This window comes from Equus przewalskii, chromosome 19 (assembly GCF_037783145.1).
Source record: "Equus przewalskii isolate Varuska chromosome 19, EquPr2, whole genome shotgun sequence".
NCBI lineage: Eukaryota > Metazoa > Chordata > Mammalia > Perissodactyla > Equidae > Equus > Equus przewalskii.
In genome coordinates this window covers 42,778,068-42,793,105 of record NC_091849.1, presented here as the reverse complement: position 1 = coordinate 42,793,105, position 15,038 = coordinate 42,778,068, and the positions used below count along the sequence as shown (strand labels likewise).

The window sequence follows — 15,038 nt, the reverse complement described above, 5'->3', positions numbered from 1 at the left end:
TGTTTAAAAATACCAATAATAGCATTAGTAAATTTGAAAGCTTAATTAAGAAAAAAACTGGATATTTCCAGGGAAAATGTAACTTACTATAACTAACTGAAAAAGATAGAAAAAGAGATTGAAGCCATTAATTATGCCAGTAGTTAAATCAGACCGAAGAAACTCTAGATGATTTTACATGTGAGTTCCATCAGACCTTCAATGATCACATCATTTATTTTTTCCAGATAATAGAAAAATGGAGTGCTCCACAACTCATTTTGAGGCTTATTTTGATGTCAAAACTAGACATTGACAGTGCCAAAGAGGAAAATTATAGGCTGCAATAGAAAAAATAGATGCAGAAATTATAAATAAAAGGCTGTCAATTGAATCTAGTAGTGTCTTTTTAATATAACCACATTCCCAATGTTATATCTTAAAATATTAACAGTAATTCCTCAGTATCGTCAAACATCCAATCAGTGTTCAAATATCTCCAAAATATTTTAGTTCTTTTTCACTCGGGATCCAAACGAGGTCTATACATAGTGTTTGATTGAGATATCTCTTAAATCTCTAAATTTATAAGTTGCCCTGCCTTCTTTTCTTTTCAGATTTATTTGTTGAAAAAGCTGGGTTTGTACTTGTAGTTTCGCCTGGTTTGGATTGTGCTGATTGCATTTCTATAGCACTGTTTAACTTAGTCTACATTACTTAATATTTCTTATAGATAAATAATTTGGTATAGAGCAGAGGTTGCAAACCACAGCCAAAATGGGCCTCTATGTTTGGTCAATAAAGTTTTATTGGAACATGCCCTGCCCATTTGTTTACTCATTGTCTGTGGCTGCCAGTGTGCTTCAGCAACAGGGAGGAGTAGTCATGCTGGCTAAATCTAAAACATTTACTATCTGACTCCTGGTCTAGAAAATTAACCTGATACTGGTTTTTTTTAGTAGAAATTTTTGATAGGTGATGTTGGGTTCAACACAATAGTAAAAATGTCTACAAAGACTCTTAGGGTATGTGTGACAGATTGATCTATGACAGAAGTAATACAGGTCAGTGAGAAAAAATTCATGGTGCAGGGACAGTTGGCTTTGCATGGGAAGAAAAAATTGGATTCCTACCTGTCACCGTACACAAAAATAAATTTCAAATGGATTAAAACCCTGGAGGTAAAACTTCTAGACCATACTTAGGGTATTGGGGTGGTGATTTTTTTTTTTTTTTTTTTTTGAGTAAGATTAGCCTTGACCTAACTGCTGCCAATCCTCCTCTTTTTGCTGAGCAAGACTGGCCCTGAGCTAATATCCATGCCCATCTTCCTCTACTTTATATGTGGGATGCCTACCACAGCATGGCTTGACAAGCAGTTCCATGTCTGCATCAGGGATCCGAAGCGGCGAACCCCGGGCCGCCAAAGCAGAACATGCGCACTTAACTGCTGAGCCACCAGGCCCGCCCCTAGGGTAGTGAATTTCTTAAACAAGACACAAGAAGAACAAACCATAAGGTAAAGATTGATAAGTTTGATTACATTACAAGTAAAGCCCAGGAAAAGTGGCAGAGTAGGAAGCACCAAGAATCTATCTCCCCTAGACAAAAATTGCACTGGCAGAATGGGTCTGATGTTACTATTTTGGAATTCTGGAATCTGTTGAGAACTTGCAACTTCCATGGGAAAACTTAAACAGTAGATTGTGGTTAATTCTGGTCAATATCAGCTCTTAGCACAGTAGCAGCTACCCATCGTGCACCCCCAGCCCTTGGCAGGCAGCTGTGCGCATATTCCTAGAGCAGCTTGCACACGGCTGGCAGGGGTCAGGGTGAGCAGAAAGGACTGTGTACTCCAAATATCAGAGATGTGTGCTTTAATCACTAATTGCTGCTTCTGACCACAGAGGTACAAAGAGGCAGCCAGCCATTGTTGTACCTTCCCCTATTGTTGCAGGCCTCTCCCATCTGACTGAAGTGACTCAGGAGATTTAAAGGGCCAGTGCCCTTCCCCTCCCCCTTCATTTTTTGCTTTTGCCCCTTTTGGGAGCCAGACTTTAAAAACGAATACATTCCAAAACAACTACATACACAGGGAAAATTAGAAAGTGTCTGTGCATGCCCAGGGAAAGGCTCAGAAAAGACCCTGGGAAGACATTAAGTTTACACCTCAGGTGGATCTTTGGCACAAAGACAGCCAATCAGAAAATTAAAAAACAAACAGTATCAAAAAACAGCAAATTCTGGGGAAGGGGGAGAATATGATTTTCAGAGTTACCACATTATTAGACTGAAATACCCAATGTTCAGCAAAAAATCACAAGGCATACAAAGAAGTAGGAAAGTATGGCTTATTCAAAGAAGAAATAAATCAGTAGAGACTGTCCCTGAAAAAGACCCAATGGTAGATATGCTAGACTCTTAAAGATGCTCAAAGGACTAAAGGAAGATGTGGGGAGAGTTAAGAAAATGACATGTGATCAACATGGAAATATCAATAAACAGATAGAAAACCTAAAAAGAAACCAAACAAATTCTGGAGCTGAAAGATACAATAACTGAAATGAAAAATTCACTGAAGGGATTCAAAAGCAGATTTGAGCACGCAGAAGAAGGAATCAGTGAACGTGAAATTATTGAGGTTGAGGAACAGAAAGAAAAAAGATTGAAGAAAAGTGAACAGAGCTTAAGGGACCTGGGGGACACCATCAAGTGGCCTAGCTTCTCAATCGTGGGAGTCCCAGAAGGAGAAGAGAGAGAAGGGGGCAGAGAGAATCTTTGAAGAAATAATGGCTGAAATGTTCCCAAATTTGATCAAAGACATAAATATAAGCATTCAGGAATTTCAGCAAACCCCAAGTAAGGTAAACTCAGATCCACACCAAGACACATTATAATCAAACTTTCAAAAGACAGAAAGAATCTTGAAAGCAGGAAGAGACAAGTGAATCATCACTCACAGGGGATCCTCAATAAGATTATCAGTAGATTTCTCCTCAGAAGCTTTGGAGCCCAGAAGATAGTCGGCTGATATAGTCAAAGTGCTGAAAGAAAAAAATAACTGTCAACCAAGAATCCAATATCTGACAAAATTGTCTTTCAAAAGTGAGGGAGAAATTAAGATGTTCTCGGATAAATAAAAACTGAGGGAGTTCGTGACCACTAGACCTGCCCCGAGAGAAACGCTCCTGGGAGTCCTGCAAGGTGAAATAAAAGCACACCAGACAGTACCTCCGAGCTGTGTGAAGCAACAAAGATCTTAATAAAGGTACATATATGGACAGTTATAAAACTTAGTATTATTGTAACAGTGGTTTGTAATGATGCTTCTTGTTTGTTTTCTACACGATTTAAGAGACTAGTACATTTAAAGAAAAAACCCTGTTAGTGTAAAAGCTAGTATTATTGTAACTTTGGCTTATAACTTCAACTTTGTTTTCTACATAATTTAGGAGACTGATGCATTTAAAAGAATTATTAGTTTGTGTTTTGGAGCATACAGTGTATAAAGATGTAATTTTGTGACATCAACAACTGAAAGGGGTGGGGACAAAGTTGTAAAGGAGCAGAGTTTTTGTATGTTATTGAAGTTAAGCTGGTAAAAATTCAAATTAGCCTCTTACAACTTTAGGATGTTAAATGTAATCCCCAGGGCAACTACAAACAAATAGCTATAGAATATACATAAAATGAAATGAGAAAGGAATTTGAACATGGTGCTATAAAAAATAAACTAAACATGAAAGAAGACAGTAATGCAGGAAATGAGAGACAAAAGAACTATAGGACATGTAGAAAACAAATAGCACATTAACAGAAGTAAGTCCTTCCTTATCAGTAATTACTTTAAATGCAAATGGATTAAACTCTACAATCAAAATACTGAGATTGGTAGAATGGGTAATAACACATGAGTCAACTATATGTTGTCTACAAGAGACTGACTTAGATCCAGAGACACAAAACAAGTTGAATGTGAAAGGATGGAAGAAGATATTCCATGCAAACAGTAACCAAAAGAGAGTAGGCATGGGGAGGAGGGGGTGTTATTAATATCAGACAAAATAAGACCTTAAGTCAAAAAAGGTTATAAAAGACAAGGCCATTATATATTAATAAAAGGTCCAGTACACCAAGAAGATATAACAGTTAGAAACATTTACACACCTAAAGACAGACCATCAAAATATGATGCAAAAATTGACAGAATTGAAGGCAGAAGTAGTTATACAGTAATAGCTGGAGACTTCAGTACCCTAATCACAATAATGGATAAAACAACCAGACAGAAGGTAAGTAAAAAGGACTTAAACAGAATAGTAAGCCAACTAGATCTACAAGGCATTTACAGAACACTACCCAACAGCAGCAGCATACACATTCTCCTCAAGTGCACATGGGACCTCTTCCAGGATAGACCATACATTAGGCCACAAATTAAGTCTCAGTAGATTTAAAAAGATAGCATACAAAATTTCTTTGACCACAACGAGATGAAGTTGAAAACCAGTAATGAAAGGAAAACTGGTAAATTAACAAAATTGTGAAAATTAAACAATACATTTTTTTAAACAATTAATGGATCAAATAAGAAATCACAAGAGAAATTAGAGAATACTTAGAGACAAATGAAAACAAAATCACAATATACGAAAACTTATGGGGTGCAGCGAACAGTGTTAAGAAGGAAATGCATAGCTATAAAAACTTACATTAACAAAGAAGAAAGATCTAACTTTACAACTTAATAATCTAGAAAAGAACAAACGAAACCCAAAGCTAGCAGAAGGACGGAAATAATAGACATTAGAGCAGAGATAAACAAATAGAGAACAGAAAAACAATAGAGAAACTCAGTGAAAGCAAAAGTTGGTTCTTCAAAAAGATCAACAAAATTGACAAAATTTATCTAGGTGGACTAAGAGAAAAAGACTCAAGTTACTAAAATCAGAAATGAAGGTGGGGGCATTACCACCAATTCCACAGAAATAAAAAGCATTATAAGAGAGTACTGTGAGCAATTGTATCCAAACAATTGGATAACCTAGATGAAATGAACAAATTCCTAGCAACATAAAACCTACCAAGACTAAATTATGAAGAAATAGAAAATCTGTATAGACCTGTAACTAGTAAGGAAATTGAATCAGTAATTTAAAATCTTCCCAGCAAAGAAAAGTCCTGGACCTGATCGCTTCACTGGTGAATTCTACCAAATATTTAAAGAAGAACTAATACCAGTCCTTCTCAAACTTTTCCAGAAAATTGAAGAGAAGGGAACACTTCCTAACTTATTCTATGAGACCAGCATAACCCTGATTCCAGACAAATTCCATAACCCTGAAAGCCAAAGATGCTATAAGAAAAGTAAACTGCAAACCAGCACCCCTTACTGATGCAGAATTCCTCAACAAAATACTAGCAAAACCATTCAGCAGCATATTAAAAAGATTATACACCATGACCATGTGGGGTTTATTCCTGGAATGCAAGGATGGTTCAAAGTATGAAAATTGATCAGTATAGTACACCAAATCAACAAAATGAAGGGGGGCGAACCACTTGATCATCTTAATTGGTGCAGAAAAAGAATTTGACAAAATTCAACACTGTTTCATGATAAAAACACTCAACAAAATAGGAATAGAAGGAAACCACCTCAACATAATAAAAGCCATATTTATATAAAAAAGAATAAAACAGCAAACATCATACTCTGGTGAAAGACTAAAAGCTTTTCCATTAAGATCAGGAACAAGGCAAGGATGCCCACTTTCACCACTTCTATGCAACATGATACTGGAAGTTCTAGCTAGAGCAGTTAGGCACGAAAAAGAAAGAAAAAAGGTATCTAAATTGGAAAGGAAGAAGTAAAATTATGTTTGCCACTGATACGATCTCATGTGTAGAAAACCCTAAAGATTCCACAAGAAAACTCTTAGAACTAACACATGAATTCAGCAAAGTAGCAGGATACAAAGCCAACACCCAAATATCTGTTGCATTTCAATACACAAGACAATAAACAATCTGAAAAGGAAATTACAAAAATAATTTAATTTACAATAGCATCAAAAAAAAACCTTAGGAATCAATTTACCCAAGGAGATGAGAGACTTCTACGATAAAAACCGTAAAACATTGCTGAAAGATATTAAAGAAGACATAAATGAATGGAAATGCATCCCATGTTCATGGACTGGAAGACTCGATATTATTAAACTGTGAATACCACCCAAAACGATCTACAGATTCAATGACAGACTCAAAAAATCCCAGTGACATTTCTTGCAGAAATAGAAAAACCCATCCTAAAATTCATATGGAATCTCGAGGGACCTCAGATACCCAAAACAATCTCGAAAAAGAAAAACAAAACTGGAGGACTCACACTTTCTGATGTCAAAACCTACTACAAAGCTACAGTAATCAAAACAGTGTGGCAATGGCATAACAACAGACATGTAGACCAGTGGAATAGAGTAGAGAGCATGGAAATAAACCCTCACATATATGGTGTCTTTTTTTTTTTTTGGAGGAAGATTAGCCCTGAGCTAATATCTGTGCCCATCTTCCTCTATTTTGTGAGTGGGACCCTGCCACAGCATGGCTTGATAAGCAGTGCGTAGGTCTGCACCCAGGATCCAAACTGGCAAACCCTGGGCTGCTAAAGCAAAGTGCACAAACTTAACCACTACACCACCAGCCCGGCCCCCTGTACCCTCACATATATGGTCAAATAATTTTTTACAAAAGTACCAAGATTATTCAATGGGGAAAAGACAGTCTTTTCAATAAATGGTGCTGGGACAACTGGGTATCCACATGCAAAAGAATGAAGTTGGACCCTCATCTAACACCATATACAAAAATTAATTGAAAATGGATCGAGGACTTTAATGTAAGACCTAAAACAAAACTCTTAAAAAAAAATCAGGACAAAAGCTTCACAGGATTGGATTTGGCAGTGAGTTCTTGGATATGACACCAAAGGCACAGAAAAAATAGACACACTGGATTTCATTAAAATTTTGTGCATCAAAAGACACTATCCACAGAGTAAAAGGCAACCCACAGAATGGGAGAAATATTTGCAAATCATATATCTGATAAGAGATTAATAATCAGAATATATAGAGAACTTCCAAAACTCAACAACAATAAAAAACCCGATTCAAAAATGGACAACGGACTTAAATAGACATTTCTCCAAAGAAGATATAGGAATGTACATGAAAAGATGCTCAGCATCACAAATCATTAGGGAAGTACAGACCAAAACTACAGTGAGATACCACTTCACATCCATTAGGATGGCTATTTTTAAAAAAGTAACAAGTGTTGGCAAGGATGTAGATAAATTGGAACATTTATGTACTGTTGGTGGGAAAGCAAAATGGTTCAGCCACTATGGAAAACAGAATGGAGGTTCCTCAAAAAATTAAAAATAGAATTACCATTTTATCCAGCACTTCAGTTCTGGGTATATACTCAAAAGAATTGAAAACAGGGTCTTGAGGAGATAGTTTGTATACCCACGTTCATAGCAGCATTATTCATAATAGCTAAAACGTTGAAGCAACCCAAGCTTCCACTGATGGATGAACAGATAAGCAAAATGTGGTATGTATGTGTGTATATATATACATATATATGTATATGTATACATAGACACACACACAATGGGATGTTATTCAGCCTTTAAAAGAAAGGAAATTCTGTAGTATGCTACAATGTGGATGAACCTTGAGGACATTTTGTGAAGTGAAATAAGCCAGTCACAGAAAAACAAATACTGTATGATTCCACTTAAATGTGATACTTAGACTAGCCAAAATCAGAAACAGAAAGTAGAATGGTGGTTGCCAGCAGTTAGCAGGATGAGGGGATGGGAAATTATTGTTTAATAGGTACAGAGTTTCAGTTTTGTAAGATGAAAATAGTTATGGGGACGGGTGGTGGTGATGGCTGCACAGCGGTGTGAGGGTATTTAATACCCCTGAACTGTACCTTAAAAATGGTCACTTTTATGTTCTATTTGTTTTACCACACACACAAAAAAAAGTAAAGCCTATTGCAGATGTCAATATAAGCAAGTCAGGCCACATTGGGAGAAGATATTTGCAACCCCTGAGTTGCAAAGAACTAGTATCCAGTAATTCTACCTGTTTATGTCCACCACAGAGAGACTTTCAGACGTGTACCCAAGGAGACCTCTGCAGAAAAGCTCATTGCTGTGTTCTTTATATAAGCAAAAGAGTGGAGACAAACAATACCTCTCAGTAGGGAGATGGAGAAATAACCTTGAATTAACTTATTAAGTAGTGTTGTAAAAGGCAGTTTAAATGAGTGCACCGGTGAGTGTACATGGTTAGATTGAAAAACCAATGTTGAGGCTTTTGTTTTTAATAAGCATAGTCTAAAATGATCTGGTCAGTGTGCATCTTAAATATTTAACCTTGCCTGGTATCTTTTATATTTTGTAATTTTCTGCATGTTTGAAATGTTTTATAATTAACTTTTAAAAGAAAATTAGGCAGGTATTCTCTCTGGCTATAGATTGTTCAGTGGTGCCATTGCTGTGGGCAGGAGGGGACCACTGTGGATGGCAGGTAGATCAGGTTCACAGTCAGTGCTCCTTACTCACACAAAGCCAGTAACTGCTCCGGGAAGTCATTTTGATGGGGAACAGACGAACACACTGGGAATTGTCACTGTTCCTCCAGGAGGCAGAAGCAACTGTCAGAGCATTGGAAGGTCCATGCTCTTGGAATGGAACCAAAACATCTGAAAAATGGGAGCACATTCCTGCCTGCCGTGCGTTCCTGCCTGGGCATCCACAGTGCCTCTGATATTCATCCTATGTGTCTGTTGGGCAGAAAACTGGGAGCGCCAGGCATTGTGTCAGGGTTCAAATTTTGATTTTTGCTTTCTAGCTTCAGTCTGTTGTGTTGTGCTGCTATCTCAGGATTTGGTTCTCTTGATTGCTTTTAGGTTTTTATACTATGCAGCTAAATAGCCTTAAGCCTATTCGCTTTTCCAGGGGAAGATTTCCATCGCGTTTATACCTTCTTTTCTTTCCCCACCCAGGAGTAGTGTTAACAGGGAGATCTGTCTATATGGAAGTGTAGTATCACTGAATTACAAGGTGAACCCGCTCTTTCCTTCTGCGGCAGACAAGGAAAAGTTCACAGAGCATCCTTGTTTCTTTCAGAACTCACAATACTTTATATGCACCAGAAATGCTAGCCAAAATGGCAGAGCCTTTCACAAAGGCTCTGGATATGCTTGAAGCGGAAAAGTCTGCTATTTTAGGTAAGATATCTAACCTTTTTTTTTCTTGAAGTTCACCTTATTTCTAATGGGCTCTCTCTGTGCCTTGTCACCTCCTTCTGCACCCGGCACTACTTTGACCACCTGTTTGTTCAGGAGTATATGGAGTTCCTACCCGCTCTCTAGGAACAAGTGCGTCTGCTTCATCACCTTAGCATACAGAGGTCTTTGGAGGCAGCCGACCCCCACCCCCTGCCCATGTGAACCCCTCCAGGTAGTGGTGTGTGGGAGAGCCTTTAGATTATAAATATACTGGTTTTTTGACCAAGGAATATTTCCTGACTTTCATTTATGGAAAAAAAGTATTAAAACAATTAAGCTTAAATAGCTTTAATCAGTAAAATACTATATATATTATCAAAATTTTTGAATAGGGACTGGCCCAGTGGCACAGCGGTTAAGTGCACACGTTCCACTTTGGTGGCCCAGGGTTCGCCGGTTTGGATCCTGGGTGCAGACATGGCACCGCTTGTCAAGCCATGCTGTGGTAGGCGTCCCACATATAAAGTAGAGGAAGATGGGCATGGATGTTAGCTCAGGGCCAGTCTTCCTCAGCAAAAAGAGGAGGATTGGCAGCAGTTAGCTCGGCGTTAATCTTCCTCAAAAAAAAAAAAAATTTTTTTTTAATAGATTCTAAGCCGTTTCCCAATTGTTACCTTGATTAAAATGTTGCTTTAATTCATATTACTTAGTGGCAAATAACTGTGCAATCATAATTGTGATATATGCTGTGAAGGAAAGTGGCTGTGAGTGGGTTTATTGGGAGACCTAACCCAGTCTTGGAGAGAGGTCAGAAGACTGCCGCCCGGAAGAGACTTGAGGGCTAGAAGGAGCTAACCAGGTTGGGGGCAAGAGAAGATGCTAAATATTCTGGGCAAACAATGGCAGGTACAAGACCCTGAGGCTTACAGGAAAGAGCTTCGTATGTCCAGGGAATAGAGAGGGGTAACTCATGTGGCTGGAACACAGAGAGCAAGTTAGACAACCAGAGTTGTCTCAACCTTATCCCAGTCGCTGAAGCTTCGTCCTGGCTCACCATCACAGCCCTCTCGGTAGCTCCTTCCTGGCCATAACGTCTGCCTGGGCGTGGCTATGATTAAGCAATCTAGTGAGCATCCTCATCTGTGACATTAATGAAAGAGAGGATGTTAGTTTGCCTCTCCGAAGCTCCTGTCTGTCTTGGCCTACACAGTCCTCGGCCATTTCCTTTGGCACCGTTACACTTAAGGTCCATGTTGCAGGCACCAGTAAAAACAGAACTTCTAAGAAATACTTTGCCATTAATATAAAAAACAGGTGTTGCTTCAGAACCCATTCACCTCTCCCACATTCAGTTATTCAAATTAAGCCAGGAACTCCTGCTATAGAAATATGTGGTCAACCAAAACATACTAGAATGGACCAACAATTCCTTCTGGCAGCTTCCAACCATGAGCAAGACTTGAATCGCTCTCATAGAAGTGTAGGTCTTGGAAGGCAGTTGTTATGCTGAGGTAGGTGGGTTTCATTTTGATCTGCTATACATCTTGGTCATTTACTTAAAATTTTGCTTGAAAAAGAGGTTCAACAACTTAAAAAGGGATGAGGGGCAGCCTCTTGTTTTATGGAGAGATCATTTTGAGTTGTCGTTTTGTGTTTTGATACAAGTCCTCTCAGGAGAAACGCAGGCGAAAGTTAGAGTAGCCAAGTCTAGTTTGAAGGCCTGGGTACTTAATAGCTTTCACCTTTTGCTGCCAAGGTGGGTGAGCCCTTAGCGGCTCTGGCTGTCAGGAGACGTAGCCACCTGCTTTCATTTAGAACACTCCTCACGCCAACCCCTGAACCACGGCTGCCTGCGGCACGGTGTTGGCAGGGTGAGACTCTGGGCAGAGACGCAGCATGTCCCTGCCTGTCTTTCTCTGTAGGATTACCTCAGCCTCTCTTGGAACTGAATGACTATCCTGTCTACAAAACAGTCTTGGAAAGAATGCAGCGTTTCTTCAGCACCCTCTATGAAAACTGGTAAGGAACCAATGCTGCCTCTATAGTTCTTAGACGTGCATTAGTTAGGAATGGCCATAGGGTGGACTTTTGATCTAGAATTCTAGTGTACAGGTAAGAATTTGACAGGAAACTAGTGATTCTAGTGTCAAATCAAAATGAACAGGCTGCTTTCTTGCATTTGCTTTTTTATAATTGTCATAGGAGCCTCAGTCCTAGCCATGACTTGATATTTTATGTCCAACTTGTCTGTTATATTCTGTAATTTTATGTATGTTTGAAATGTTTTATAATTAACTTTTAAAAGAAAAACAGGTAGGTGTGCTCTCCAGTGCATAAAGTGATGAGACCAAAGTAGGAAATCTGGTGGGGGGATGCATTTTCTCAGCCCACTCACTGCTTGTAGCCTACTTGTCATGGGACGCTGGGAGGTGGCTGGCCAGATTTTGTCTTTGGGTCTTGGTTGCAGGATGGGGAGGTAACTGGCCCCGTCCACCACCACATGCAGGGCATTGGCCTCACTAACCCAGTGCTCCTCTAGGTAGCCAGGCTAACAAGAGATCGCCACTGTAAATCTGTATTACTTAGGAAGTAATGAAGGCTACTGTTGATCTTAGGTACCTATTTCTATCTTTAAAAAGATGCTGAATCTGCTACCAAGAAGTTTCCTTAAAAGTGAGGAGCAGAGGGAGGTGTTATTTTCACTTTTGATAAAAGATTAAGTTCATATGTTTGAAGTAGAGCGATTAAGCTACAGATTTCTTAAGGAATAAATACAGGTGCTTCTCTAGCTGTAAAGTCTTAATGTAGACCAGAAATTCCTGGGGCAGTGAGGTCGGCAGTAACACGTGTTGTGTTTGTCGTTGCCCATGATATTCCCTCCAGTTTTCATATCCTGGGGAAGGCGGGCCCGTCCATGCAGCAGGACTTCTACACCGTGGAGCACCTCGCTACCCAGCTCCTCAGCTCGGCCTTCGTCAACTTGAACAATATTCCTGACTACCGACTCAGACCCATGCTTCATATCCTTTCAAAAGTCCCTAGATAGCCCACAGGGCCTGAAGATTGAAGACAGGAATAGTTCGCAGGCACCAGAGGAGGCGGAGCTGGGCTGCGTGGAATAGATGAATCATTTATCTAAGTGTATAACACCCGCGTTACAAGACGCTTGAAGTAAATAGCAGGAGGAACATGAAGGCAGTCCAGGGGGTCCTGAAAGCTCTTTCTCCTTAGGGGTAAATCTTTACCACCCCACTTCTTGGAAACAGGAAGGATGAAGCTTTATCCCTTTGCTATATTTTGTCAGGTGCTTCCTCTTTGAAAAGGCTCTTCTTCATTCTCATTTGGACCTTTTTTTGTTTTTATGAGTGTCTTTCTTCCCTGAAGTTATCGTTTAAGGAGAATGGTCAAGGAGAGTTTACTGTAAGAGTGTCCTTCCTATTTTTTTCTTCCCTACTTTCAGGCAACCCAGTGCCCATAATGTGCAGCCTAGTAGAAAGGAAAGTTAAACTAAAAATGTAATAGAATTGAGTATCCATGCAGCTTAGGATTTTCAGAAAAGAGCCTGAAGATGTTTGCCTATTAGCACAGGATGTTTTTGGCATCTTACAAGTCCTTGGGGGGCTGACTCTGCCCAAGGGTGCAGCCTGCTGCCTGGCAGGTGAGGGAGGGGTGCTTTAGAATGAGAGGGATGTGTGCTCATGTGCTAAACCTTCTTAACCTGCCGTGGCATGGGTCTTTGTGAAGCCTCTGGTACTCTTCTGTCCCCCGGAGCACTATGAAGCCCTGGTATCTCCCATCCTTGGACCTCTTTTCACCTACCTCCACATGGTAAGTGATCGGTCAGAAAGGGTAGCAAAGAGGACTTCGCAAAAGTCCTATCCACAGAGTAAAATTGCAACCCACAGAACAGGAGTAGTATTTGCAAATCATATATATGATAAGGGATTAATATTCAGAATAGAGAGAGAACTTCCAAAACTCAACAACAAAAAAAACCTGATTCAAAAATGGACAAAGGACTTGAATAGACATTCAAAGAGGAAGGGCAGCCTCTCGTGAGTCTTGCAGGTCAGGAGCTCCTGAGAGTGTCATCTCCTCGGCCTGTCAGGATAGCTGCCCAGCTGTCCTGCCCCAGCAGACTATCCTTGCTGCAGTGGATTGAGCAGCCCCCCAAGAACTAAACTGGTTCAGTTGCCCGCGAGGCACCTGTAGGCTCAGATTCAGCTTCCAACGTCCTGTTGACTGAGAAGTCATCAGGGGGGTGTTTCCCCTGGGTCTGTTTCCATGACTCTGGAATTAAGCAGGGGAACCAGCTGGGTGGACAACAGATGTGTCCCGAGAGACCCAAACATTCTAAAATGTTGACCCTTTCAAAGCAAAGAGTTGTTTGCTATTCTGCCCTCATCATGGGTGTGGGAGAGGTTACAGAAACCATATCTGGTAGGGTCTCCAAGGCACTGTCATTGAAGCCTGGAATCATCCTTGGCTAATTCTAAGCATGAAGTGGACCTTAATGTTCTCTCTTCCAACCTTCTCCCCAGTGCTAGTGTTTATTTCCTTTTCTTTTCCCAGAGGCTTTCCCAGAAATGGCAAGTCATCAACCAGAGGAGCCTGCTGTGGTAAGGAACATCTCTTCTTGGCGGATGAGCTGGCAGCAAGGATTGGGGTAGGAGGTGGAAGGGGGGCTGAGGGAAGATTCCACTGTCCAGGGCTAGAGCAGCAGTAGCTTCTAGGCATTCTCAGCCTAGATGGCAGATGGCTTGTCTATAACCATTAGGCAGACTCAGATCAAGCTCTCCTGGGGGGATCTTCGGCTGCCTTAGGAGGATGGTGACACATCCTTATCTACTTAGAATTTTGATCCAGTACCCTCTGTCCAACTGGATATAGTCACAAGTAATAATGTCCCTCAGTGGATCATTGCTGTCCATTCCCAACATTTACATAGAATAGAGACCGGAAGGAAGCCAGGAGAAGGAAGTGGACACAGAGGGTCTGGCTAGGGTCACTACTTAAAGAGTCCTTCCCCTTTTTGCACTCCCATGGAACTGGGCCCCCTGGTTTTCTGCAGTGGAGAAGATGAACCTGCAGATGAAAATCCAGAGTCTCAAGAGATGCTGGAGGAACAACTGGTGAGGATGTTAACCCGAGAAGTCATGGACCTAATCAGTAAGTGGCATGTGGGAATCCAGGGTAGTAGAGAAGAATTTTTCTGGAAAAAGACCTGGTCACCCAACCCCATTATAAGGCATGTTTACAGTAGTACTTCAGATTGACAAGAAATAATTAACTAGATAGAAACTAGGTAGTCCTTAAATCAACCTAAGGACACTTTATGAATTGTGAAGTGAATTGCATTCATACCAAGGCCAGATCGTGAGGAAATGTCTAAAATAGCAGGAGAAATTTGGGTTAATGGTAGGAATAACTTCCTAGCTTTGTCAAAATAGGGAAAAATTTTCATTCTTGGACATGACGTTGGTTAATTTGGTTTTTTATATTTTGGTCATTTTGTTTGTTTGAGATGCAGAGTAGACCGAGGATGTGTCAGGCTTCCTCTCCGGGTCACTTACTCTCAGGGAATTCTGTAATTTCCCTCTAGTTAATTGAACTTGAAGAGGAACCAGAACACAGTCTGGTCGAATGCCTCTGTCTCCTCTGGTGAAGCGATTTTGTGCCTGCACAGTACCCCACCTTCCCCCCTCCTCACCTGCCCAGAGTCCCTTTGGGATCCATCGGCCTGA

At 40.3% G+C, this 15,038-nt stretch overlaps 1 protein-coding gene across 2 annotated transcripts in view; it reads left to right on the top strand.

The window, feature by feature from the left end:
• Window positions 1-15,038, top strand: part of XPO5 (exportin 5) — a 55,529-nt gene that overhangs the window by 36,423 nt on the left and 4,068 nt on the right. For both annotated transcript variants that reach the window (XM_008515773.2, XM_008515772.2), the window contains 6 exons: window positions 9,194-9,294; window positions 11,217-11,313; window positions 12,178-12,314; window positions 13,025-13,122; window positions 13,867-13,913; window positions 14,366-14,463. In XM_008515773.2, the coding sequence (XP_008513995.1) occupies window positions 9,194-9,294; window positions 11,217-11,313; window positions 12,178-12,314; window positions 13,025-13,122; window positions 13,867-13,913; window positions 14,366-14,463 (578 nt within the window). The remainder of the gene's footprint in view (window positions 1-9,193; window positions 9,295-11,216; window positions 11,314-12,177; window positions 12,315-13,024; window positions 13,123-13,866; window positions 13,914-14,365; window positions 14,464-15,038) is intronic.